Source organism: Salmo salar, chromosome ssa26 (genome assembly GCF_905237065.1).
Source record: "Salmo salar chromosome ssa26, Ssal_v3.1, whole genome shotgun sequence".
Lineage (NCBI taxonomy): Eukaryota > Metazoa > Chordata > Actinopteri > Salmoniformes > Salmonidae > Salmo > Salmo salar.
This window is the reverse complement of record NC_059467.1, coordinates 28,921,253-28,948,454: the sequence shown is the minus strand read 5'-3', so window position 1 is coordinate 28,948,454 and position 27,202 is coordinate 28,921,253. Positions and strand designations below refer to the sequence as shown.

The 27,202-nt window shown below is 43.7% G+C and overlaps 1 protein-coding gene across 1 annotated transcript in view; it reads left to right on the top strand.

Annotated features, from left to right (window-relative positions):
* LOC106587588 (TOX high mobility group box family member 3) overlaps nt 1–27,202 on the top strand; it is a 69,539-nt gene that overhangs the window by 26,023 nt on the left and 16,314 nt on the right. The window contains exon 2 of the mRNA XM_014176114.2: nt 17,006–17,059. Coding sequence (XP_014031589.1) covers nt 17,006–17,059 — 54 coding nt within the window. The remainder of the gene's footprint in view (nt 1–17,005; nt 17,060–27,202) is intronic.

Here is a 27,202-nt window from a genome sequence, read left to right as displayed (position 1 = left end):
GTGGATCGGCGATGGCTAGAAGACCGGTGACGTCGACCGCCGAAAGTCGCCCGAACAAGGAGAGGGACCGACTTCAGAGGAAGTCGTGACATCTCCAAATGATTTGACGGAGTGCGCTCATGCGGCTATTCTGTATTGAGCGGTTAACAAAGAAATAGTTATTCCTATATGCTTAATTTAAAGTTATTAATGTAACTTTAGTTGTTCTACAAACGTTGGGCTATGTGTTTTGACTTTTTATACATTGTAAGGCTGCGTGATGCGACTTTAATGATGATTTGAAAAAAGTTGCTTGAAAGGCATGATCTCTGCTTTGTTTTTTGCGCAGGCTGTACACACTTCATCAGTCACTCATTCACAATTTGACAAGCACTTGATAATGCCTAGAATTTAACGGCGGCATCGCCTTTGTGTGGCCGTAATGCACCCTAAAAGAAATCCATGCCTTTTGCAGCCAGTGGCTGTTGTGCCCTCGCTGAGTGCGGCGCGCTCCATCACGTGATTGGGTCTTTCTCACAGGCTGCAAGTGAAGACAGACACATCGGGGACACAACTGCACGCGTCCTTATCCAATTCCAAGGTGCATATTGAAGATATTGGAAGAACTGTCCACATTTACTTTTCGTCAGCCAACAACATGAGTAGGCCTAACGAACAGCAAAAGCACTAGCCTATGTCAATCTAGTATTCCCCATAGTACAAAGGTCGACCTACTCTATTCTGTGCAAGAAATAAATATTCCAAACATAGTCTGGGACAGTTGTGGGATGCGATAGATCCCAAATTAATACAAACACTACAATCAAAAAAACGTAGCTGATGCAACAGCTCAGAATGTTTAGCTAAAAATGTTGATAAACTATTAGGCTATTTCTTCACATTATAAGTGCAGCAAGGCTATAAGCGCGAATGTTCCATCAGTGGAAAACACCATTATCAAAAGTGACCGCAAATGCAATTATGCATGTAATGCTTTTATTATAAAGGTGCATTTTTATCGTGAAAATTATCTTCCCCAAACTTGAAACTCACATGCAGCTTATGTATGGCCGTTAGGCTCTACACCCCTTGTGAAGCGCAATAATGTGCTTAATTTTAAGAAGTTTGGCAACTTTAGTTGTGATAGAAACCTTATTAAAACATATAGGCCTATGGGCTAGGCTCCATGAGGTGGGTGACTATGATTTTTTTTAAATCGCAAAAAAAGGCAGTGTTTCTTATGCTGGGCATCATTCACAAGTGATAATATATAATTCAGAAGTGATAGGCTAATATTGATTTAATCGTGTATTTAAATATACTAAATAATACATATGTGTGAAATTTGTTTTGATTTAGAATGGACCATTATCATGCACCTGTATCTAAACAGGGGCAGCGTAAAAAAATACATGTCATCTATGCATTTAAATAGCGAATGGAGGACACTTTTCCCCATGGTTCATTTTCATGCCAGCCATGTAGGCTATACTCCTGCTGTAAATATAAGCAATGTGCTTAATATTAGGAAAGTTGAAAAATAAATAAATATAGTAGGCCTAGCCTATAGAAAGCTGATCCTCCTATTTTCAGTAGAGGCCATCACTCTGTTTTCTCATGCAATTGCACAGCCTATTGAAATGTTGGGCAACATGAGCTCATGGGCTCTCATTAAGTGTTTAGTTTGATTTTCGAAAACATTTGCATTGATGTCAGAGTGATTAGAGGGACAATAAAGTGTTGAGTACCAGGCAGTTAGCAAGTTTGGTAGGCTACTAATGACCATCAGCAACATCAGAGCTTGGAGAAGCCTAATTACCATGACTAACGGTCACATGGAATTTGACTGCCTTCATGACTCCTGACTGCCGCTGTGACGGTAATATGGTTACCGCAACAGCCTTAGTATCAACTACAGTGTTGAGGCTTTGGTGTGCATCTGTCACAGATCCAATGAATTTCTGACATACTTTGTGAATTGTTTTGACTGTAATGGAAGTAGCTTTGTGTCATCATAATTCCGAACATGTGGTTGATTGATACAGCCTATTTATCCACATATTCCGTATTCCTGGAACAGATCAAGCATGGTTTGAGTCGTAGGGGACATTTTTGAATATATGACACAAGAGTAATAACAAGAAAAATGTAGCTACCTTTAGCACTGGCCGTCATACGGAACCAAACCACAACTCTCCTTGGCCCAGTGTTTGTTATGTTTGCTCTGCAGAGAACATGACAAAAGATGCCTGTGTCACTAACCTCAGACTTTTACTTACAGTCTCTCTCTCTCAACACTACCAAAACAAGCTGGCCCAGAGAAGAAACTTGAAAGCGAAGTACACTATAATATCATTCAATCTCATTTCCTTTATTTTCTTAATTGACCACTTCAGTTTGTTTCCAAGTGTAGCCCATGTTCCTTAAGCCAGCAACAAGGAAGAATGAATGTTCTTAGTTATGCCATGTACTGTAACATAGTACCTGGGAGGCTCTACTTAGGTTTAACTCCCGTCCCAAATAGACACATCTATATTAGGTGCGCACACACCCTTGAGAGCACCCTTGGGACTGTATCTTTCAAATACATTAAATTGAACTTACACAAAATCTTTATGCCCATGAAGTCTTTCTGAGGGGACCTGCACCTGAGACCTGAAACTCAGTTTTATTAATACACTCAACTCCACCGAGGCTGCTTCCCAAATGGGACCCTATTCCCTACATAGTTCATACTGCTATATAAGTAATAGGGTAATATTTGGGACGCAAGACATCAAACACTGGTAGAGTATAAGTGAACAGTGAACAGGTGGTCTTTTATAGCCATGTTGATTTCTCAGCATGGGGTTAAACAATTCCATCAGGTCTGGTCCAGATTTATTAAAGCAAACAGGGCAGACTGACGACACAATGGGCATGTCCCAAATAGCAACTTATTTCCTATATAGTGCACTACTTTTGACCAGAGACCTATGGAATAGTGTTCCATTTGAGACGCAAACAATGCCGGGCCAGAGCAGAAGAGAGTGGACATGCTGTGAAAGAGAGAGACAATCAGGACACAGACTGAATAAAACTGTCATCTGTTAGATCCAGACTTCGGATAACACCAAATCTTTCTCTCTCAGACCTGTTCTACTGATCCGTTTTAATCTAGTGAGGGGTGAGAGATAGGCTTGAATGGTATACCGTATATACCGTATACCGTGATATTTGAAAATAGCCACGGGATGTTTTTTCAATACCGTGAATACCATTGAAACTTTCTTTTAAGTTTAAATACATTTAAATATTTGTAGCTACTTTTTAAGTAAATACTTACGGTCAACTTGTGCAATACTTTAGGAGATTAAGAAGATCGTGTTCTTCATTTCACCTGTCACGTAATCTTTCATTATATTCCCCAGTCACGTGGTGATTGTTTACAAGCACACAACAACGAGAGACTGGAGCCTTGTGAGTCACTCACTGTTGTGCATCATGCGCCAGGTGATCTAGTTACAGCATGGAATTCACAACTAAATGTTTGCCAGCTAGATATCTTATAACTATTAAGTTAACTGTCTAAAATGTTTTAAATGCTATGCAGTTGTGCTTTTGATTTGATTTGCTAGTTAACTATCTAGCTAAGTGGTTATCTTCTTCCAAAATCAAGCTAAGATTGGTAACAGCAGAAAAAACCCTCCTGGAGCCATGCTGTCTATTATTTGTTTTGTGCGTGCATGAGTAGCATGAGTAGCATGTTTTTGTATAACTTTATGAGCTGGGATGTCTGTCCTGCAAATAATTTAGGTCAGAGACTGTATAAAATGTTCGCAATAAGCTTTTTAGCATTCACTATGCGATGTTACAGTTGAAGTCAGAAGTTTACATACACTTAGGTTGGAGTCATTAAAACTCATTTTTCAACCACTCCACAAATTTCTTGTTAACAAACTATAGTTTTGGCAAGTCGGTTAGGACATCTACTTTGTGCATGACACAAGTAATTTTTCCAACAATTGTTTACAGACAGATTATTTCACTTATAATTCACTGTATCACAATTCCAGTGGGTCAGAAGTTTACATACACTAAGTTGACTGTGCCTTTAAACAGCTTGGAAAATTCCAGAAAATGATGTCATAACTTTAGAAGCTTCTGCTAGGCTAATTGACATAATTTGAGTGAATTGGAGGTGTACCTGTGGATGTATTTCAAGGCCTACCTTCGACCTTAGTGCCTCTTTGCTTGACATCTTGGGAAAATCAAAAGAAATCAGCCAAGGACTCAGAAAAAAAATTGTAGACCTCCACAAGTCTGGTTCGTCCTTGGGAGCAATTTCCAAATGCCTGAAGGTACCACGATCATCTGTACAAATAATAGTACGCAAGTATAAACACTATGGGACCACGCAGCTGTCATACCGCTCGGGAAGGAGATGCGTTCTGTCTCCTAGACATGAACGTACTTTGGTGCGAAAAGTGCAAATCAATCCCTGGACAACAGCAAAGGACCTTGTGAAGATGCTGGAGGAAACAGGTACAAAAGTATCTGTATCCACAGTAAAACATGTCATATATCGACATAACCTGAAAGGCCGCTCAGCAAGGAAGAAGCCACTGCTCCAAACCACCATAAAAAAAGCCAAACTACGGTTTGCAACTGCACATGGGGACAAAGATCGTACTTTTTGGAGAAATGTCCTCTGGTCTGATGAAACAAGAATATAACTTTTTGGCCCTAATGTCTATTGTTATGTTTGGAGGAAAAAGGGAGAGGCTTGCAAGCCGAAGAACATCATCCCAACCGTGAAGCACAGGGGTGGCAGCATCATATTGTGGGAGTGCTTTGCTGCAGGAGGAACTGGTGCACTTCACAAAATAGATAGCATCATGAGGAATGAAAATTATGTGGATATATTGAAGCAACATCTCAAGACATCAGTCAGGAAGTTGAAGCTTGGTCGCAAATCAGTCTTCCAAATGGACAATGACCCGAAGCATACTTCCAAAGTAGTGGCAAAATAGCTTAAGGACAACAAAGTCAAGGTATTGGAGTGGCCATCACAAAGCCTTTACCTCAATCCTATAGAAAATGTGTGGGCAGAACTGGAAAAGCGTGTACAAGCAAGGAGGCCTACAAACCTGACTCAGTTACACCAGCTCTGTCAGGAGGAAGGGCCAAAATTCACCCAACCTATTGTGGGATGCTTTTGGAAGGCTTTTGGAACCAAATACTAATTGAGTGTTTGTAAACTTCTGACCCACTGGGAACGTGATGAAAGAAATAAAAGCTGAAATAAATCATTCTCTACTATTATTCTGACATTTGACATTCTTAAAACAAATGGTGATCCTAACTGACCTAAGACAGGGAATGTTTTACTAGGATTAAATGTCAGGGATTGTGAAACATTTAGTTGAAATGTATTTGTCTAAGGTGTATGTAAACTTCCGACTTCAACTGTACATGTACTTGTTAGCATTGCTAACCTTTGGATTTTTTATTTATTTTACTAGGCAAGTCAGTTATCTCTTATTTACAATGAAAAATTCTTATGTACAACGAAAGCCTAGGAAGAGTGGGTTAACTGCCTTGTTCAGAGGCAGAATGGCAGATTTTTACCTTGTCAGCTCGAGGATTCGATCTAACAACCTTTCGGTTACTGACCCAACGCTCTAACCAATAGGCTACCTACCGTCCCGGATTATAGAGGCTCAGTGGGATTTTGTTCATTGCCCGGTATTACAGAATATTCCGGGACGGCACATGGTCGGTATGAAAATCTGGATACCGCCCAAGCCTAGTGTGTAAGGGAGAGAGAGAGGGTGTAAGGGACAGAGAGAGAGAGAAGTAGAGAGAAGGAAATATGGGAGACAGACAGACAGAGAGAAAGAAAGAAATTCACTTTAATGTTACTTCTTGTGTAGTCCTGGACCAGCAGTCAGTTAGTTCTTATGGGAGGGAACAGTCTGCTGTGCTGTGGGAGTAATGATTTTAGCTTTAAACTGAATTACGGATCGATTCTTCCTGCAGATCAGAACACAGCTTGTGAGCTGACTGTGTGGACACGCTGTGCACTGGAGTCGCTTTACAAATTGACTGCCAAACACATAGTGAGGAATATATATCTATATGTGCCAGCTTGGCACCGCATGTATGGGGGCATGCTGGGGGTGAATAGCCCCTATAATCACAGGAGGGTCCAGCTGCAGGCTGTTTACGCTGAATTGGGTGGTAAATGAGCATGTATTTGGTGAGGAGGACCCAGGGAATCAGAGATTGGTGTTTACCCAAGCTGCAACTGGCCTGGTGGAGGTTCTGCGGAAAGGAAAGTGTTCCGTTTGTATTGCTAGTCTTGGTCTCCTCCCCTTCTGCTAAATGAAAGGGCCAAAGCTACTGTGGCTGGCATCTTAATGGAAATATTAAAATAAATAGAAACAACAGAGCAAATTACTTGTGGTTATACTCTGGACTGAACTGGAGGCGTAGTGTAGTTGCAAGTTGACTGGTATTTTATCCTTCTTACAGAGAGATGACTGGACTGGAGATACATTAGCATAGGCATCGTGTCCCAGAGAACAGAGGCTATGCTGTGATTACTGAGCTCATAGTTGAACTGTAAAATTGCTTGTCAGCAGCTGATATGTTTCTGGCAAATGTCTGCTCTTGATTGAATTAGTTTTTGGTGTTTCTGTGAGGAGGAGGGAGGAGGAACACGGCCAAGGTGCTTACCTGCTGTCAAGCGGGGACTGATACTGATGGCTTTGGATTGTATTGTGTAACCAAAGTAGCCTATTTTCTGCTCATTCTGTGTGTCGTCCATCACAGAGTAGACATTGTTTTTTTTACATAGCCAATCACTTATTGTGAGGTCATTTCATTTTGATTTATTCATGAGAGTCAACTTTGGAATTGAATAGTCTAAAGTGCAGATGGAAAAGGAAGATTCTAGACCCTTTGTATTAAATTTAGTATGGAATTTTGCAGTCCAAAACTTAAGCGGAAAAAAATATTTGATTTATGTTTAGAAAATTATCTTTTCGATGTCTTCTCTCTCTGTTCATGCTCTTGTGAATCTGGACTGTATATTGACCAAACCAGCACAACAGTCCAAGCTGACTATACCAAACAGTTATCTTATTTTATCTCCACATTTATGAACATCATCATATGACACTTTAAACATTCACAAGGCCACAGGGCCAGACGGATTACCAGGACGTGTACTCCGAGGATGCGCTGACCAACTGGCAAGTCTCTTCACTGACATTTTCAACCTCTCCCTGTCTGAGTCTGTAATACCAACATGTTTCAAGCAGACCACCATAGTCCCTGTGCCCAAGAACACTAAGGTAACCTGCCTAAATGACTACCGACCCATAGCACTCATGTCTGTAGCCATGAAATGCTTTGAAAGGCTGGTCATGGCTCACATAAACACCATTATCCCAGAATCCCTAGACCCATTCCAATTTGCATACCGCACTAACAGATCCACAAATGATGCAATCTCTATTGTACTCCACACTGCCCTTTCACACCTGGACAAAAGGAACACCTATGTGAGAATGCTATTCATTGACTACAGCCCAGCGTTCAACACCATAGTGCCCTCAAAGCTCATCACTAACATTTACATTTACGTCATTTAGTAGACGCTCTTATCCAGAGCGACTTACAAGTTGGTGCATTCACCTTATGATATCCAGTGGAACAACCACTTTACAATAGTACATCTACATCTTTTTTTGGGGGGGGTAGAAGGATTACTTTAACCTATCCCAGGTATTCCTTAAAGAGGTGGGGTTTCAGGTGTCTCCGGAAGGTGGTGATTGACTCCGCTGTCCTGGTGTCGTGAGGGAGCTTGTTCCACCATTGGGGTGCCAGAGCAGCGAACAGTTTTGACTGGGCTGAGCGGGAACTATGCTTCCGCAGAGGTAGGGAGGCGAGCAGGCCAGAGGTGGATGAACGCAGTGCCCTTCTTTGGGTGTAGGGACTGATCAGAGCCTGAAGGTACGGAGGTGCCGTTCCCCTCACAGCTCCGTAGGCAAGCACCATGGTCTTGTAGCAGATGCGAGCTTGAACTGGAAGTCAGTGGAGTGTGCGGAGGAGCGGGGTGACGTGCAAGAACTTGGGAAGGTTGAACACCAGACGGGCTGCGGCGTTCTGGATGAGTTGTAAGGGTTTAATGGCACAGGCAGGGAGCCCCGCCAGCAGCGAGTTGCAGTAATCCAGACGGGAGATGACAAGTGCCTGGATTAGGACCTGCGCCGCTTCCTGTGTAAGGCAGGGTCGTACTCTGCGAATGTTGTATAGCATGAACCTACAGGATCGGGTCACTGCCTTGATGTTAGCTGAGAACGACAGGGTGTTGTCCAGGGTCACGCCAAGGCTCTTAGCACTCTGGGAGGAGGACGCAATGGAGTTGTCAACCGTGATGGCGAGATCATGGAACGGGCAGTCCTTCCCCGGGAGGAAGAGTAGCTCCGTTTTGCCGATGTTCAGCTTGAGGTGGTGATCCGTCATCCACACTGATATGTCTGCCAGACATGCAGAGATGCGATTCGCCACCTGGTTATCAGAAGGGGGAAAAGAGAAGATTAATTGTGTGTCGTCTGCGTAGCAATGATAGGAGAGACCATGTGAGGATATGACAGAGCCAAGTGACTTGGTGTATAGCGAGAATAGGAGAGGGCCTAGAACTGAGCCCTGGGGGACACCGGTGGTGAGAGCATGTGGTGCGGAGATGGATTCTCGCCACGCCACCTAGTAGGAGCGACCTGTCAGGTAGGACGCAATCCAGGAGTGAGCCACGCCGGAGATGCCCAACTCGGAGAGGGTGGAGAGGAGGATCTGATGGTTCACAGTATCAAAGGCAGCAGATAGGTCAAGAAGGATGAGAGCAGAGGAGAGAGAGTTAGCTTTAGCAGTGCGGAGAGCCTCCGTGACACAGAGAAGAGCAGTCTCAGTTGAATGACCGGTCTTGAAACCTGACTGATTTGGATCAAGAAGGTCATTCTGAGAGAGATAGCAAGAGAGCTGGCCAAGGACAGCACGCTCAAGAGTTTTGGAGAGGAAAGAAAGAAGGGATACTGGTCTGTAGTTGTTGACATCGGAGGGATCGAGTGTAGGTTTTTTGAGAAGGGGTGCAACTCTCGCTCTCTTGAAGACGGAAGGGACGTAGCAGCAGTCAAAGGAGGAGATAGACAGATGGGTCAGGGGAGAAAGAGAGAATGTCCACTTGGGAGAGATGAGGATTCCAGTCCCGCCACCCCGCTGACCAGATGCTCTCGGGGTATGCGAGAACACGTGGTAAGACGAGGAGAGAGCAGTAGGAGTAGCAGTGTTCTCTGTGGTAATCCATGTTTCAGCGCAAAGAAGTCGAGGGACTGGAGGGTAGCATAGGCTGAGATGAACTCTGCCTTGTTGGCCGCAGATCGGCAGTTCCAGAGGCTGCCGGAGACCTGGAACTCCACGTGGGTCGTGCGCGCTGGGACCACCAGGTTAGAGTGGCAGCGGCCACGCGGTGTGAAGCGTTTGTGTGGCCTGTGCAGAGAGGAGAGAACAGGGATAGGCAGACACATGGTTGACAGGCTACAGGAGAGGCTACGCTAATGCAAAGGAGATTGGAATGAGCACTCAATGACACTCAATGACACTCAAATATAACTTTCCAACTTCCACTTTAGAAATTATAATTGATGTAAACTACAGTGGTTCAATGTTGCCAGGAATAGGCTCAAACTTAGTTTATTCAGCTAGATAACTTGGTACAGTATTCTTCCAGCTTCTTCCAGTGCACCGTGTCCTATGACGCCGTAGCTAACTAGCATGCTAGCATCCAATAACACACGGTTAGCACCAATACTTGGTTACAACAAACTACCAATGGATCATTCGTGTCCATGTCTGGTACCTTTCATAATGCAAAAGTGATTAAACGTTGGCTAGCTAATGCAAAGTCAGTCCTGCTAGCTACACAAGTGGACTACACATCTCGAATGTTCAGAAAGTTAAGCTTACGTTGCAAAAATCTTGTTGACTAAAATGATACAGTACTGCTCGCTGGTAGAGTTGGCTAGCTAGCAGTGGCTGCGTTGTTGACTTTGTTTGAAAATGTAGCTGGCTAGCTAACCTCGATAGCTACTCTGTACGACACCTTAATCTATGATACAAAGACAACTATGTAGCTAGCTAACATTACACTAATCAAATCATTCCGTTGTAATGTATTTTGTTTCTACTGTACTGCTAGTTGCTAAAGCTGGCTAGCTAGCAGTGGCTGTGCTGTTGGCTTTGTTTGTAAAACGGCGTCGCTGAGAACGAGTACAGCTGGCTAGCTAACCTTGTTAGTTTCTCAAAGCTACACCTCTATCCTTGATGCAAAGACAGCAAAGACAACTATGTAGCTAGCTAACATTACACTAATCAAATCGTTCCGCTAAGGACTCTGGGACTAAACACCTTCCTCTGCTATTGGATCCTGGACTTCCTGACGGGCCGCCCCCCAGGTGGTAAGGTTAGGTAACAACAGATCCGCCACACTGATCCTCAACACAGGGGCCCCTCAGGGGTGCGTGCTCAGCCCCCTCCTGTACTCCCTGTTCACTCATGACTGCACGGCCAGGCACAACTCCAACACCATCATTAAGTTTGCTGATGACAGAACAGTGGTAGGCCTGATCACCGACAACAATGAGACAGCCTTTAGGGAGGTAAGAGACCTGGCCGTGTGGTGCAAGGACAACAACCTCTCCCTCAACGTGATCAAGACAAAGGAGATGATTGTGGACTACAGGAAAGGAGGACCCGAGCACGCCCCCATTCTCATCGACTGGTCTGTAGTGAAGCAGGTTGAGAGCTTCAAGTTCCTTGGCGTCCACATCACCAACAAACTAACATGGTCCAAGCACACCAAGACAGTTGTGAAGAGGGCACAACAAAACCTAATCCCCCTCAGGAGACTGAAAATATTTGGCATGGGTCCTCAGATCCTCAAAAGGTTTTACAGCTGCACCATCGAGAGCATCCTGGCAGGTTGCATCACTGCCTGTTATGGCAACTGCTCGGCCTCCAACCACATGGCCCAGTACATCACTGGGGCCAAGCTTCCTGCCATCCAGGACCTCTATACCAGGCGGTGTCAGAGGAAGGCCCTAAAAATGTTCAAAGACTCCAGCCACCCTAGTCATAGACTGTTCCCTACTGCTACAGCACGGCAAGCTGTACCGGAGCGCCAAGTCTAGGTCCAAGAGGCTTCTAAACAGATTCTACCCCCAAGCCATAAGACTCCTGAACAGCTAATCAAATGTCAAAGACTCCAGCCGCCCTAGTCATAGACTGTTCCCTACTGCTGTACCCAGACTATTTGCATTGCCCCCTCCCACCCTCTTCTATGCTGCCGCTACTCTCTGTTATTATCTATGCATAGTCACTTTAATAACTCTACCTACATGTACATATTACCTCAATTACCTCGACACCGGTGCCCCCGCACATTGACTCTGTACCGATACCCCCTGTATATAGTCTTGCTATTGTTATTTACGGCTGCTCTTTAATTATTTGTTATTCTTATCTCTTACTTATTTTTTATTTTCTTAAAACTGTGTTGTTGGTTAAGGGCTAGTAAGTAAGCACTGTAAGGTTGTTCGGCACATGTGACAAATAAAATTTGATTTGATCAATTTGGTTCCTACCTCATACTGGGGGTAAGATGGGGTCATACTGGTGTAATGGAAAGTCTTTCCAAAAAAAAAAACCAATCCAATGAAGTACTATGGTATTTACAGTACATTTACATTTACATTTACATTTACGTCATTTAGCAGACGCTCTTATCCAGAGCGACTTACAAATTGGTGCATTCACCTTATGATATCCAGTGGAGCAACCACTTTACAATAGTACATCTATGTCTTTTTTTTTGAGGGGGGGGGGTTAGAAGGATTACTTTATCCTATCCCAGGTATTTCTTAAAGAGGTTGGGGTTTCAGGTGTCATGGAGTACATGGAGAAAGCAAATGCATCTCAGCAAATGAAGATGTAAACAGCCACAATTTCCCCTCCTCCTCTTCCAGCTCTCACAAGAGCTCATCATTGCACTATAATGTGAGAGAAGACTGCCAATTGCAAAGGATTGGGTATTCTTTCCCTTCTCAAAACACAGAGAGAAATTAAATTCATCTCTTCATCTGATTCTCTGTGAGGAAAGCTTAATGCTTTTCTGTCTCTCTCTATGAGTGTTTTCCCAGACAGTACAGCCTTTACAGTCTTTTCACGGCAGGATCAGGATCATGTAAGCTCTTTAATTCTCTCTTCTCTGAAACATTTATTGAAGAAAGAAATGTGCTGCTAGTGCAGATAGAGAGGAAGTGGCTGGGAGTGAAAACACTAGGTAGATGGCCGGTCAGTCAGTGTGTTTGCTCTGCCGTTTCTGTCTCTCTCACACCATCGAGGCTCGTGTTACACATAGCTCCTTTGGCCATGGATCCACTCTGTTAATAAAAGCCTTCTATCCCAAGGCTATTTTAAAGCTCTACTTTACTCTACTGCTGCTTGTTCCCCTCTGCCAGATAGAGCCTTTAGGAGATATAGAGAGAGAATGACAGAGAAAGAGAGATTGGGAGAGGGAAAGAGAGACATCACTTGTTTTTCCAAACATGCTGAGCTTGGAGCTTGGATGTGCAGGGCTGTCTAATGCTTAGTAACAGGTTTGCCTGGCCTGTTGCTGCTGTGCTCTTATGTTCCTACAGATTTTTCACCCCCAGTTCCCTGGTTCCTGTAAGAACACCCCATGATAACATTTCTGTAACATTTACTCTGTCATGTTCGGGTGATAATACTCCAGACAATCTTAGTTCCACCAGTGGCAGATTTCACTGCTGCCAAAAAGCTTCCCGTTTAACATAGCATGGTTTGATTTTGTCCTAACGAGGACTGTAGCAGGCAGAGTTTGCTCATCCATCCTGCTCATCTCATCATTTTAATTACAGAGCGCTCATTGTCTGCTCTGACCCATTTTAGTGCAGGCTCTGCCATCAGCTGCACAGTCCTTCCAATCACACTTAATTTCATCTGGCATTTGACTCAATCAGAGCCTGCCGTGAAACATGAACATTAAACGCCGGCGTTCCACCAAGATTAATTGGGAGCAACAATATAACAATAACAAGATCCGCTCATGTTGCTACTCGCTGTCCACTGAGGATGTGGCCAAGCGACTGCCACGGTAGGGTAGAGCTCTTAATGGTCAAGATTGATACTGGTGGCTGGGGACCATTTCCAATGGTGTTGGTGAGAGACTAGGATGTGTCCCAAATGGCACCCTATTTATTTTATAGTGCACTGCTCTTGACGAGGGCCCAAAAGTAGTGCACTACATAGGGCATAGGGTGCCATTTGGGATACAATCTAGTTCTCAGAGGGGAGTTGGACTTGTACCCAATGTGCCCTAGAACTGGAAGCACAATAAAACACACCTCATGGAAATGGGGAAGTCTTCCTAAAGAGTTGCACAATACTAATTAATGGCCTTTCCTTATTGCAGTGTTTTCTCTGTAGCTAATTTACTGGAACTCAGGCCAGTATCAATTGTTGTTGGTTGTTTTCCTATTGTCTCACCTTAGAGCGTGGTGTTTGTGTTATTGAGGTATAAATTCACCATGTGTTGGGAGCACACACCACAGAGGCGGTAGTTTACGGATCTTAATTTGACCTGTATGGTCACAGCAAAATAATCCTGTGCAGCAGGATTTTAATGTTTAGTCCATAATGTTGCTTGATCTGTGGTTAGGCTATTAGCTGGTCAAAATGAGGCTACATGACAAGTGGAATACTGTTAATATAACCACGTGTTAGTGCTGGTTTTCAGTGAATTTGTGTATATCACGAAGCTCATCTGCATTTTCTGCGGCACAGAAAAATATTCAGCATCAAAAGAGTGATCAAATTAAGATCCTACGTCTGTATGTTGCAGGTAGTAATTGCATTGGGAAACGGTTGGATGTTGATGACGTTAATGAATAACTAAACACTGACAACCAACCCACTCAAATCTACCTGCATGCTCTGGGAAGACATAGCCTACCTCCGCATCAGTTCTTGCCATTAGAAAGCCCACAATAACAACAAAATGATGTATTCATCTTCTTAGATCCTTATGTTCCCTCTCAATTTCCCAGAATGTTCAGAGTTCTCTTGGTTCCAGAGCTATTGTTTGTTCACCCCCTAACGTCTCACTCACCAGAAAAAAACCCAGGGGGGTTAGGAAGAGGTAGCACTGCACAAAACCTTCCTATATCTTCCCACATCAACACAATGTTGCCTGTGTTTCAATAGAGAGCGATATCTCTGAGGCTTCAATTTGTAATCTAAAAGAAGAAGGGGACAGTGTAACACTTCACAGATAAGCCCAGGCTGCGTTGAGGTTAATTACTAGCCGAGTGCTGCTCAGAATGCCAGATGTGTGTGTGTGTGTGTGTGTGTGTGTGTGTGTGTGTGTGTGTGTGTGTGTGTGTGTGTGTGTGTGTGTGTGTGTCCGTGTCTGTGTGTGCTTCTCAGAATGCCTGATGTACCCTGGCCATGTCAGGTCTGAAAGTACAGAAGGGGGAAGGGAGGACCACTCCTTATTGACAGAGGTTTCACAGTTGAGGTTATCTGCAACTCTCTGTGGCGTGTGTGTGCGTGTGTGTGCGTGTGTGTGCTGTGTGTGTGTGTGTGTGTGTGTTTGAACTCCAGTGCTCAGATGCAGTTCAGTGGGACAGCTCCAGGTAAAGAGGTCTACAAACGGGTTGTGTTGAATGTATCAAACCACCTGCTTTGCCAACTGCTAGTGGGGCTTGTGGCTTCCCTTCTCATTTGTGCATTACGCTGTTAACTTCACTAGGGTAGGGGGCAGCATTCGAAATTTTGGATGAAAAGCGTGCCCAAATTAAACTGCCTGCTACTCAGGCCCAGAAGCTATGATATGCATATAATTGGTAGATTTGGATAGAAACACTCTAACGTTTCCAAAACTATTAAAATAATGTCTGTGAGTATAACAGAACTGATATGGCAGGCGAAGACCTGAGGAAAATCCATCCAGGAAGTACTATTATTTTGAAAGGCTGTTTTTCCATTGAAAGCCTATCCACCATACAAAGACTTAGGACCCAGTTCACGATCTCTATGGCTTCTTCTACATGTGGCCAGTCTTTAGGCATTGTTTCAGGCTTTTACTCTGAAAAATGAGGGAGATACAGCACTTTCAATGAGTGGACAGTGGAAATTTCCAGACATGAGTCCAGCGCGTGATTGGGAGCGCACCTTTCTTGTTTCTCCTTTTCTATTGATGAAGCTTTTGTTCGGTTGAAATATTATTGATTATTTATGACAAAAACAACCTGAGGATTGATTTTAAACATCATTTGACATGTTTATACGAATGTTTATTGTAATTTTTTTACTTTCGTCTGGATGTTGAGAGCGCACTTTGTGCCTTTGGATTACTGAACTAAACGCACCAACAAAACAGAGGTTTTTGGACATAAAGAGGGAAATGATCGAACAAAACAAACATTTATTGTGTAACATGGAGTCCTGGGAGTGCCACCAGATGAAGATCATCAAAGGTAAGTGGCTCTCCTTGGCTGGAAAATGTCTGTATGGTGTTTTGTGGCTAGGCGCAGTCCTAACATAATTGCATGGTGTACTTTCGCCGTAAAGCCTTTTTGAAATCTGACACAGGGGCTGGATTAACAAGAAGTTTATCTTTAAAATGGTGTACAGTACTTGTATGTTTGAGGAATTTGAATTCTGGGATTTCTGTTGTTTGAATTTGGCGTCCTGCAATTTCACTGGCTAGCGTCCCACTCATACCAGAGAGGTTAACATTGCTGCTGATTCTACACGCTCTCTCTCCAAGGCATAGGCTAATTAATGGATACCATTCGTAGTTGATTAGCCACAGTTCTTTCGGTAATTACATTCGCATACTAACCACTCACAAGAAAACGAGGGGAGAAAAAAACAAAGGAGTGGAAAATAAATTAATGCACTTCTCATCTCGCTCTGATCTTAATTTGTTTCCACTATTGTTTGGCTTCCCCTTAAGATAAGAAACCATTTTTTCTCTCCCTCTATATTTGAGTTGTTCCACTTTCATAATGTTTCACTAGAATGACTTTGTAATAAATACACAAAAGGAGATTATTCCAGTGCTTTGTGAAAATGGAGAAAGTGTCTCACAGAGGGAGGACCCATGAAGACACAAACTTCTTCCCCTCTTCCTCCCTGCCCAGTGTAGGCTGGGGTTTGTGGGGTTTGTGCTGCTGCTGTAGCCTGGTCACAGAGAGGTGCATTGTGCTCTAGAGCCCAGCTGCTAGTGCATAATTCTTCATTCTGTGTCCCATTGTTCCTACCTGTCAGCACGCTTGTGTATCAGAAGAAAGGAAGTGGCAGCCATTTTGCTAGGAGGGCTATGTGTGTGGGTTTACGGGGCTCGTCATGAACGCAAAACACAGCGCTGTTGCTATTTCTTAACTAAACTAAAGGACACATTTTTTAATAGCTCATCTAGCTACACTTACCCCCCCCCCCACTCATGCTTGCCTTTCACCAATCCAAAAAACCACAACCGCTCCATGTCATTTTGGTACTCTCACACCATCTTTTTTTAGTTCCTTGGCAGCATCCTCCTCCCTTGGGTTACTTGAAGTTAATAACCTGCCAGAGCATCTTCATACTTTGCTTTGTGATGCAAACCCATGCTTAATTACCATCCCATAAGGCATGAATAGCCAGCCCAGATTTTCATTACCTTGCAGTGAATTGGCTACAGCCTCTCGAAAGACATATTTCTACTATGTGACAATAGAGCAATGTCACCCAAGCAGAAACAACTAGGACTAAACTCAACACGTGAACGTGAAAAACGTATACGCAAGTGACACTAATTGAATGGATCTGTGAAAGGAAATATCTATGTGACACTGATTTGACATAATCTTGGTACGAGGCCAGAGGTATAATGATGATCTGTTCTCTTCTCTTGCAGTTTGCCAACAACAACAACTACATGAACATGGCAGATGTCTCTGGTGGTGGTGATGTAAGTATCCCTTCTCCACTTTCCTCAACTATCCCTTCTCCACGTTCTGATCCCTTCTCCACGCTCTGATCCCTTCTCCATGTTCTGATCCCTTCTCTACGTTCTGATCATGTAAAGGCCAATAATGGAGATGTAGGGAAGTCAATTAATCAGATGTCAAAGATAACAACTACTATTTGTCCGAGAGTGGACCGGCATACAAGCTATAGTAAATGATAGACTACAATTGTTTTTAACATCGAGTAAGGCTTTGTTGTATTGCTGTTAAATTGCTTCATACTGAAGCAAGACCCTGCATAGATTGATAGTAAGATTAGTTAAGTTCAATATAGAGCCCTCTCTTCTGAAAGCCTTGTGATGTGTCTAGCTTGACAGGACTCAGCAAGCCAAGGTGAGGTGTCAGAAAGTTAGGGATGTAAACACCTGTTTTCCCTCATGTTCCAAGACATGATCAAGGAGCCTGAGGAGAAACACGTGCCATCACTCTCAAAACCACTCTCTGTCTTGCCTTGCAGTTCCAATGCCTTGAATGTCATGTGGCATGACTTTAGAAGTGTCTGAATGATCTGTGTATGTTATGGTAAGGACACATAGAGTAGGTTTGGGACTACTTCTGATGAGCTGCCGAACTCACATTTCATGTCCCTCTGAGCATTGGTGACTGAGGATTCAACAGTGTGCTAAATATACCAGTGTAGTCGACCTCCACCCTCTCTCCTGCCCTGTCATTAGGGAGAAGTGCGCCAAAAATACCCATCATCCCTCCACAATAGTTCAAAACAGGGCAATCTCATACTGTTTAGTGTACCAGGGTGCTGTCTAAAGAGAGACTGATATAGCCTGCTCTCTCAACCATGTACCAAGCAACCACAGTATTGCCATAGAGAAGAGGAAAACAGATGCCTTTGTAATGTTACACATCACATCTCTCTCCGTGGTTGAGAAAGCTATAGTTTCTTAACTCATTAGCTCAATGGTGATCCTACTTAGTCAAGCAGTTACAGTACAGCAGGGACTGCACCGACTGACCCAACTACAAAGCTTTAATAGAGTCTTATAGGGAGATGTTTCATTTGCCAACACATTTGCTAAAACTGGGTGCATCCATCCTCCATGTCCAGGGGCTGCTGAGGCCAAAGAAATATAATTACTAGAACCGGCATCCTCATGCAACTCAATGTGCCATGGTCAAAGGGGCTTTTTTTGACCCAATCTAGTTACTCTACTTCAATGGCTGAGGCCCTCTGTGGTGAGGCGAGTGGAGGCCACGCCATCACAAGCTGTTCAGAGATCATTCAGCACAAGCTGTGAAAGCCCAGTGTGGCTGGACTGGCTGGGTGGGGGCTGGGTGGGTGGGGGCTGGGTGGGGGCTGGTGGACTGACTGGGTGGGGGCTGGTGGGCTGGTGGTAGGGGGAAGGCAGGAGAGTTGATAGAACAGCCAAGCAGCTCATTTGCATTTGATCAAAAGGAGCAACTGTTTCCAGTGTTACGGCGCAGATGGCATTGTACTTCAGCCCACATTTTGTGTGTGTGTGTGTGTGTGTGTGTGTGTGTGTGTGTGTGTGTGTGTGTGTGTGTGTGTGTGTGTGTGTGTGTGTGTGTGTGTGTGTGTGTGTGTGTGTGTGTGTGTGTGTGTGTGGAGAGAGATATATAGTAAAATATGTCTGAGTGTAACCACAAACAGTGCACAGATTATTTATTTTTTCTAATGAAAAAAAAAAGGATTGGAGTGTGTGAAGTATTGTTTCTTGTAACCTGAACTGAAGAGAAATTTAAGTGACTTTCCACTTTGAATGGTGTAATTTCACACTAACATGAGATTCCTCTCTACTGTAACGCTGTATTAATCAAGTTAATGTGACAGGCCTTGGCTCTGGGTGCACTGGAAGGGAAGGCTTCTGTACCAGCACCAGCCAAAATGGATCTGGCTCCATGATGAATGAGTGACTAACAGCAGCTAAATATATACAACTGCATTCTGCATAGACAATTGAGGCTAACGGTAAATGTAAAAAAAAAAACATCCAGTTCTCTTGCAGCTCTTGTATAATGCAGAACACTGAGTCATCTTTACACAAACACTACTGGCTATTTACTCACTGGTATACTCAAACTCAGAGAACATCATTAAATTAGCCAATATGCTTATTCAAATAGATAAAACAATATTAGATAGTTAGATGACTAGTGTATCAAAATAAACCAATATGCTTATCCAATAGATAAAATAACATTGAATATGTAGATGGCTGGTGTATCAAAATCAACCAAAACGTCATATGCAACAGATAAAATAACATTGGATATTTACTGTAGATGGCTAGTGTGTTATTACCTTCTGCACTTACAGAATGAGATAAGATGACCTTGGTGTGCTCCTGTTAAAACACCCATCCTAACAGGGAGGCTTGACTGCTCTCCTTAGAGAGTATGATACTGTACACCGGGATTCAATTCCACTCAACGGTGGGTATCACTTCTCCCTTCCAATCAAATTAGACAGGAGTAATGATCTATGCAGAAATGGATTCGAGATGGTTACAAATTTGTAATGTTGATTGCGGGCCCACCGTGATGTTATCATTTGAGTATCTTTATGCTCCTCTGCCTCTCTAGATGTTGGAAACTGGAGTCTCAATCCTGGCTCTATTGATCCCAGGGCCTATTATATTCAGTAATTGCATGGCTCTGCCTTTAACAAGTCTTGGTTATTGCATCTGTGAATTGGATTACAGAAGTTTATTGAAAGGGTGGAGATATTGCCTCAAAAGCTTTTTCTTGCTGCTGTCTTTGATATTGGGATTGAGAACACCATACATGTTCTAGATCGAAGGAATATGAGATAGATTGGAGTCCTCGATGGTTCACAAAAACACATCAGATCAGAAGCATCTGAAACTCAACCATTAATCGTCTCATGCTTTTCCTGAACATTTCCATAATCCTTGCCTGTTAACTCCAATAGTCAACACTTTAGCAGTGAGCCAATGTGTTTGTCATAAACCTGATGGCCTTTTCACCATGCACGTAATGCTGCCTGTGTATTAACAACACATTACATCATACAACACTGGGGGATCTGTGGCTGCCTGGGAGATTCCCTATATATCTGCCCAGACATGCTGGATTGATCTGGTCTGGCCTCAGCTCCCTCTTACAAGCCCTGCTCTGCCCCCTATGCCATCGGACCCTACGCCTGCCCATGGAACGACCCGTCACACATGCACGCACACATAACACAAACAACACATACACACACAGTGACCGACATGGACACACACACACACACACACACACACACACACACACACACACACACACACACACACACACACACACACACACACACACACACACACACACACACACACACACACACACACACACACACACACACACACACAGACAAACATGAAGCCAGCATCTGGTTTGCTTGGCACTTGGCTGTGCTGAGCTTTCATAACAATGTAAATGGATAACCAGGCTGCTGATGTGAAGGAAGCGGATTGTGCGTCTCTTAATCTGAGATCAGAGCCCCTCTAAACTGCTCCTGGTGCAGAATTAGCCAGGCTTTATGTGAAGTGACACCAGGCAGTGATGCTGCAATGCTGTGACACTCTTGGCTCCACCAGCCATCCAGCCAGGCAGGCAGGCAGACAGGCACTCCTAGTCTGGCACCTCTCCCCCCTGAGGAATTGTTTTATTTTTTTTATTTCACCTTTATTTAATCAGGTAGGCTAGTTGAGAACAAGTTCTCATTTGCAACTACGACCTGGCCAAAATAAAGCAAAGCAGTTCGACACATACAACAACACAGAGTTACACATGGAATAAACAAACATACAATCAATAATACAGTAGAAAAATCTATATACAGCATGTGCAAATGAGGTAGGATAAGAGAGGTAAGGCAATAAATAGGCCGTGGTGGCGAAGTAATTACAATATAGCAATTAAACACTGGAATGGTAGAATGTGCAGAAGATGAATGTGCAAGTAGAGATACTGGGGTGCAAAGGAGCAAGATAAATAAATAAATACAGTATGGGGATTAGGGAGATTGGATGTGCTATTTACAGATGAGCTATGTACAGGTGCAGTGATCTGTGAGCTGCTCTGACAGCTGGTGCTTAAAGCTAGTGAGGGAGGTAAGAGTCTCCAGCTTCAGAGATTTTTGCAGTTCGTTCCAGTCATTGGCAGCAGAGAACTGGAAGGAGAGGCGGCCGAAGGAAGAATTGGCTTTGGGGGTGACCAGTGAGATAAACCTGCTGGAGCGTGTGCTACGGGTGGGTGCTGCTATGGTGACCAGTGAGCTGAGATAAGGCGTGGCTTTACCTAGCAGAGACTTGTAGATGACCTGGAGCCAGTGGGTTTGGCGACGAGTATGAAGCGAGGGCCAGCCAACGAGAGTGTACAGGTCGCAGTGGTGGGTAGTATATGGGGCTTTGGTGACAAAACGGATGGCACTGTGATAGACTGCATCCAATTTGTTGAGTAGAGTGTTGGAGGCTATTTTGTAAATGACATCGCTGAAGTCGAGGATCGGTAGGATAATCAGTTTTACGAGGGCATGTTTGGCAGCATGAGTGAAGGATGCTTTGTTGCGGAATAGGAAGCCGATTCTAGATTTAATTTTGGATTGGAGATGTTTAATGTGAGTCTGGAAGGAGAGTTTACAGTCTAACCAGACACCTAGGTATTTGTAGTTGTCCACATATTCTAAGTCGCAACCGTCCAGAGTAGTGATGCTGGACGGGCTGGCAGGTGCGGGCAGCGATCGGTTGAAGAGCATGCATTTAGTTTTACTTGCATTTAAGAGCAGTTGGAGGCCAAGGAAGGAGAGTTGTATGGCATTGAAGCTCATCTGGAGGTTAGCTAACACAGTGTCCAAAGAAGGGCCAGAGGTATACAGAATGGTGTTGTCTGCGTAGAGGTGGTTCAAAGAATCACCAGCAGCAAGAGCGACATAATTGATTTATACGGAGAAGAGAGTCGGCCTGAGAATTTAACCCTGTGGCACCCCTATAGAGACTGCCAGAGGTCCGGACAACAGGCCCTCCGATCTGACATACTGAACTCTATCAGAGAAGTAGTTGATGAACCAGGCGAGGCAATAATTTGAGAAACCAAGGCTGTTGAGTCTGCCAATATGAATGTCGTGATTGAGAATTGAAAGCCTTAGCCAGGTCCATGAATACGGCTGCACAGTAATGTGTCTTATCGATGGTGGTTATGATATTGTTTAGGACCTTGAGCGTGACTGAGGTGCACCCATGACCAGCTCTGAAACCAGATTGCATAGTGGAGAAGGTACGGTGGGATTCGAAATGGTTGGCAATCTGTTTGTTAACTTGCCTTTCGAAGACCTTAGAAAGGGAGGGTAGAATAGATATAGGTCTGTAGCAGTTTGGGTCTAGAGTGTCTCCCCCTTTGAAGAGGGGGATGACCGCGGCAGCTTTCCAATCTATGGGAATCTCAGACGATACAAAAGAGCGGTTGAACAGGCTAGTAATAGGGGTTGCAACAATTTTGGCAGATCATTTTAGAAAGAGAGGGTCCAGATTGTCTAGCCCGGCTGATTTGTAGGGGTCCAGATTTTGCAGCTCTTTCAGAACATCAGCTATCTGGATTTTGGTGAAGGAGAAGTGGGGGAGGTTTGGGCGAGTTGCTGTGGGGAGCGCAGGGCTGTTGACCGGGGTAGGAGTAGCCAGGTGGAAAGCATGGCCAGCCGTAGAAAAATGCTTATTGAAATTCTCAATTATAGTGGATTTATTGGTGGTAACAGTGTTTCCTAGCCTCAGAACAGTGGGCAGCTGGGAGGAGGTGCTCTTACTCTCCATGGACTTTACAGTGTCCCAGAACTTTTTTGAGTTTGTGCTACAGGATGCAAATTTCTGCTTGAAAAAGCTAGCCTTAGCTTTCCTAACTGCCTGTGTATATTTGTTCCTAACTTCCCTGAAAAGTTGCATATCACGGGGGCTGTTCGATGCTAATGCAGAACGCCACAGGATGTTTTTGTGCTGGTCAAGGGCAGTCAGGTCTGGAGAGAACCAAAGGCTATATCTGTTCCTGGTTCCATTTTTTTTGAATGGGGCATGTTTATTTAAGATGGTGAGGAAGGCACTTTCAAAGAATAACCAGGCATCCTCTACTGACGGGATGAGGTCAATATCCTTCCAGGATACCTGGGCCAGGTCGATTAGAAAGGCCTGCTCGCTGAAGTGTTTTAGAGAGCATTTGACAGTGATGAGGGGTGGTCGTTTGACCGAACCACAGACCCATTACGGATGCAGGCAATGAGGCAGTGATCGCTGAGATCTTGGTTGAAAACAGCAGAGGTGTATTTGGAGGGCAAGTTGGTTAGGATGATATCTATGAGGGTGCCCGTGTTTATGGATTTGGGGTTGTACCTGGTGGGTTCATTGATAATTTGTGTGAGATTGAGGCCATCAAGCTTAGATTGTAGGATGGCCGGGTGTTAAGCATGTCACAGTTTAGGTCACCTAGCAGCACGGGCTCTGAGGATAGATGGGGGGCAATCAATTCACATATGGTGTCCAGGGCACAGCTGGGGGCAGAGGGTGGTCTATAGCAAGCGGCAACGGTGAGAGACTTGTTTCTGGAAAGATGGATTTTAAAAGTAGAATCTCGAATTGTTTGGGTACAGACCTGGATAATAAGACAGAACTCTGCAGGCTATCTCTGCAGTAGATTGCAACACCGCCCCTTTTGGCAGTTCTATCTTGTCGGAAAATGTTATAGTTCGGGATGGAACTTTCAGGGGTTTTGGTGGTTTTCCTAAGCCAGGATTCAGACACGGCTAAGACATCTGGGTTGGCAGAGTATGCTAAAGCAGTGAATAAAGCAAACTTATGGAGTAGGCTTCTAATGTTAACATGCATGAAACCAAGGCTTTTACGGTTACAGAAGTCAACAAATGAGAGCACCTGGGGAGTAGGAGTGGAGCTAGGCATTGCAGGTCCTGGATTAACCTCTACATCACCAGAGGAACAGAGGAGAAGTAGGATAAGGGTATGGCTAAAGGCTATAAGAATAGAGGCCTGCCCTGCACTGACAGCTGACACACTCCCTCCGTACCCCAGACGAGCCTTAGCTAACTTCATGTCTCAATTTTCAGCTCCCAACTCGTGCAGATGTTAATTTGGATCATCATTAAGGACGGGAGACGAGGAACACAACCACAGTCTTTGATACCGATCTCACTTCCTCTCTCCCTCCCTTCCTCCTTCCCTCGCTCCCTCCCTCCGTTACACTATTTAGCAGTATCTAGGAAAAAAACATTCCTCTATTCCTGCCCTCCAGGGGCAGGTCTGTTTATCTTAAAGGTCACCGTCACATTTGCTGTGTTTTACTATAAAAATGGAACTCACCTTTGCTCACCTTCATCTTAGGGAAGGCTGTCTCAAACCCCGTCCTGCTTGCCTGTATAATTCAGGCTACAATGCATCAGCCTACGGTCCAACATCCCTATCCAGCTCTGTTCACTGTCCTGGTTTAGCTTCTTCCACACAGATCTTGGCAAGTTGTACCCATATGAAAAGGTCAGAGAGTAATACAAATGAATGTAATGGTGATGTCCTTTTTTCCTCCCCTAAAGTATCCTTCTGAGGCCTGTGAACCCAGCCAAACAAACAGAGAGGCCCTTTTTACTGCACATCATTCTTCTCTAATGACAGGTTCAGATTGGTAATGAAGCCTGTGATGATGATGTTCTCTCCTGATCACTGCCATGTGGCCCTGGCTATAGCTCTACACCGTTGAGTCATGACAGTTCCCCTTTTACACTATTTATGTTTTAAACACTTTGTGTTTTCATTGTTAGGCATGGAGACAAAACAGGTTCCAGTGCTTTTTCAGTGACGTTAACATGAAATAAGATGGCAGTAGTAGAGTAGTGCACAGTAAATTGTTTGTTTAAAGCTTTCTGTAATTTATCCTGCTCTCCTCTACACTCTTAGAAAAAATATATATCACGAACCTTAAATGGTTCTTTGGCTGTTCCAATAGGAGAACTCTTTGAAGAACCCCTTTTGAAAAAAAGGGTTCCAAAAGGGTTCTTTGGCTGTCCCCATAGGAGAACCCATTTTGAATCCAGGTAAAACCCTTTTGGGTTCTATGTAGGACCTTTTCCACAGAGGGTTCTACATGGAACCCAAAAGGGTTCTATGTGGAACCAAAAATGGTTATCCTATGGGGACAGCCAAAGAACCCTTTTGGAGCCCTTTTTTCTAAGAGAGTATAAAAGTGTCCGTATGCTTCCCAACTGAAACAGTTCATGCATAAATTATGATGACATTTTATGACATTTTTGTTTGTTTTGGCCTTCGGCAAGGGTTTTTTCGGCTGTTCATAAACACGATATTTTTTCTCAAGGCAAGCCGAATCTGTGCCCTTTCGTCTGTAATTGGTCAACAGTAGGGATTGTTCGATGAAGTGTTTGTTGTCATTCAACGATAGACGACTCGTTTTCATGCACATTTTTTCACTTGAGAAATACTAAACCCAACATCCTAGTTAGATGTAAAATTGCACGACTAAGATCTCCTTGGTAAAAACATCAAAATTAATGACCGATTTTTTTTGTTATCTTAGATTAGTCTTTCATTTTGAGGAATTCTATACTGGCTACGGCGTCTCAAGATGGACTAGTAATATTGGCATTTTTTTTCAAATTTTTCAAGTGAAGGTCTTTTCAAGCAAAGGTCGAAGATATGCGAGCACACTAGTTTGGTGCGCCTAGCCGAGTTCTGCTAGGCGCCCGCCAAACCGAAGCATGAGGAAGCCTTAAGCCAGAGTCCAGAGCTGTGATGAACATGCAGTGGCTCCTTCAGAAAGGAGAACTGATTGAACAGCTGTGAAACAAGCGTCAGAAAGTTGAAAAGTGGTCTGAAACTAGGGGAACAGGAAAATACAACTCTATTAACTGTCTCTGCCTCTGGAATTCATCAGTGCTTGTCAAGACAGCTGCCCTGAGTAGGCATTGAATTAGTTTCAAGTGTCTGTGTGCTAAAGCAAGCAACAGAAACATTACTACTCTCTAATCAAGGACTAGGCTGGCATATTCCCTCTGCTGCCACTGCCTTGGGTTTTTTTCATTGCCTGTTCTAGAGAAAGAGAGAGAGAAAAAGAGAGTGAGAGAGACTGATGGACTTCTGTTCTGCCTCCCCTCTAAGCTTGCCCTGGTAAAAAGTGTATTAACACTGATATCAACACACTGACCTAAAGCTAACAGAAATATGTTTTTCAAATCGATTTAAGACCTTTGATATTGAGAAAAGAGTATCTTGACTGCCATGCTAGTAGTTGCTATATCCAATTGTGGCGCGTCCTATATGCATGTAACTCAGATGTGGTCATTGTGGGTCGCTATGTGAATACGTTGGCCTTTTACAGAGTGGCTTAAGGAATGTACCAATGAAGACAAGACCAGCAGTAGGTGAGCAGAGCAGTTGGTACCGTCTCCAAGAATCCAAATAAGCTAATTAAGTGTGACCAAAAGCTTGAATTCTGCAGGCAGAGGGATTAGACTGTTTGATGAGCAGATTTAAAGGTTCAACCAAGGGGAACAATGAGAAACCCTTCTGGCCAAGCATAATATTTCTCAGAACATTTTCTTTAAACCCATGTTTCTGTGACGTGAATTTTCTTTGCACTTCAGACCCAACATCTTCCATCCCTGAGATTAAAGGGCTTTTATCATGTATCCTCTCCTCTCTCATGATTTCTTAACTTTTTTGCAGTTGCTTTTTTCCCCCTCTTCACTCCTTACTTTGCTCAGAGTGGACTTTAATGGGTTTTAAGAAATGTTACATCTCTGTATGGTTATAGATAAGTGTTAGTACCACTCCACCTAACTTCTCATCCTTTAAACAATAAATCCCTGAAAGGAAGGCTTCATGCAGGTATGAGAGATAAGAGTGATTCCAACTCGGATGGAAACATCTGTTTTGTGCGTCTGATTAAATCCCCATGGGAGCATAGGAGAGTTGCAGATATTCCTTTTTTCCTTTGATTATAATTAATGTACATTTATGTAGGGGTTCACACATTTTTCATAAGGAAAAATCTACTCTGAAATTTTGAAGTGGAAATTACAAACTTCAGAATCATTTTTACACCTC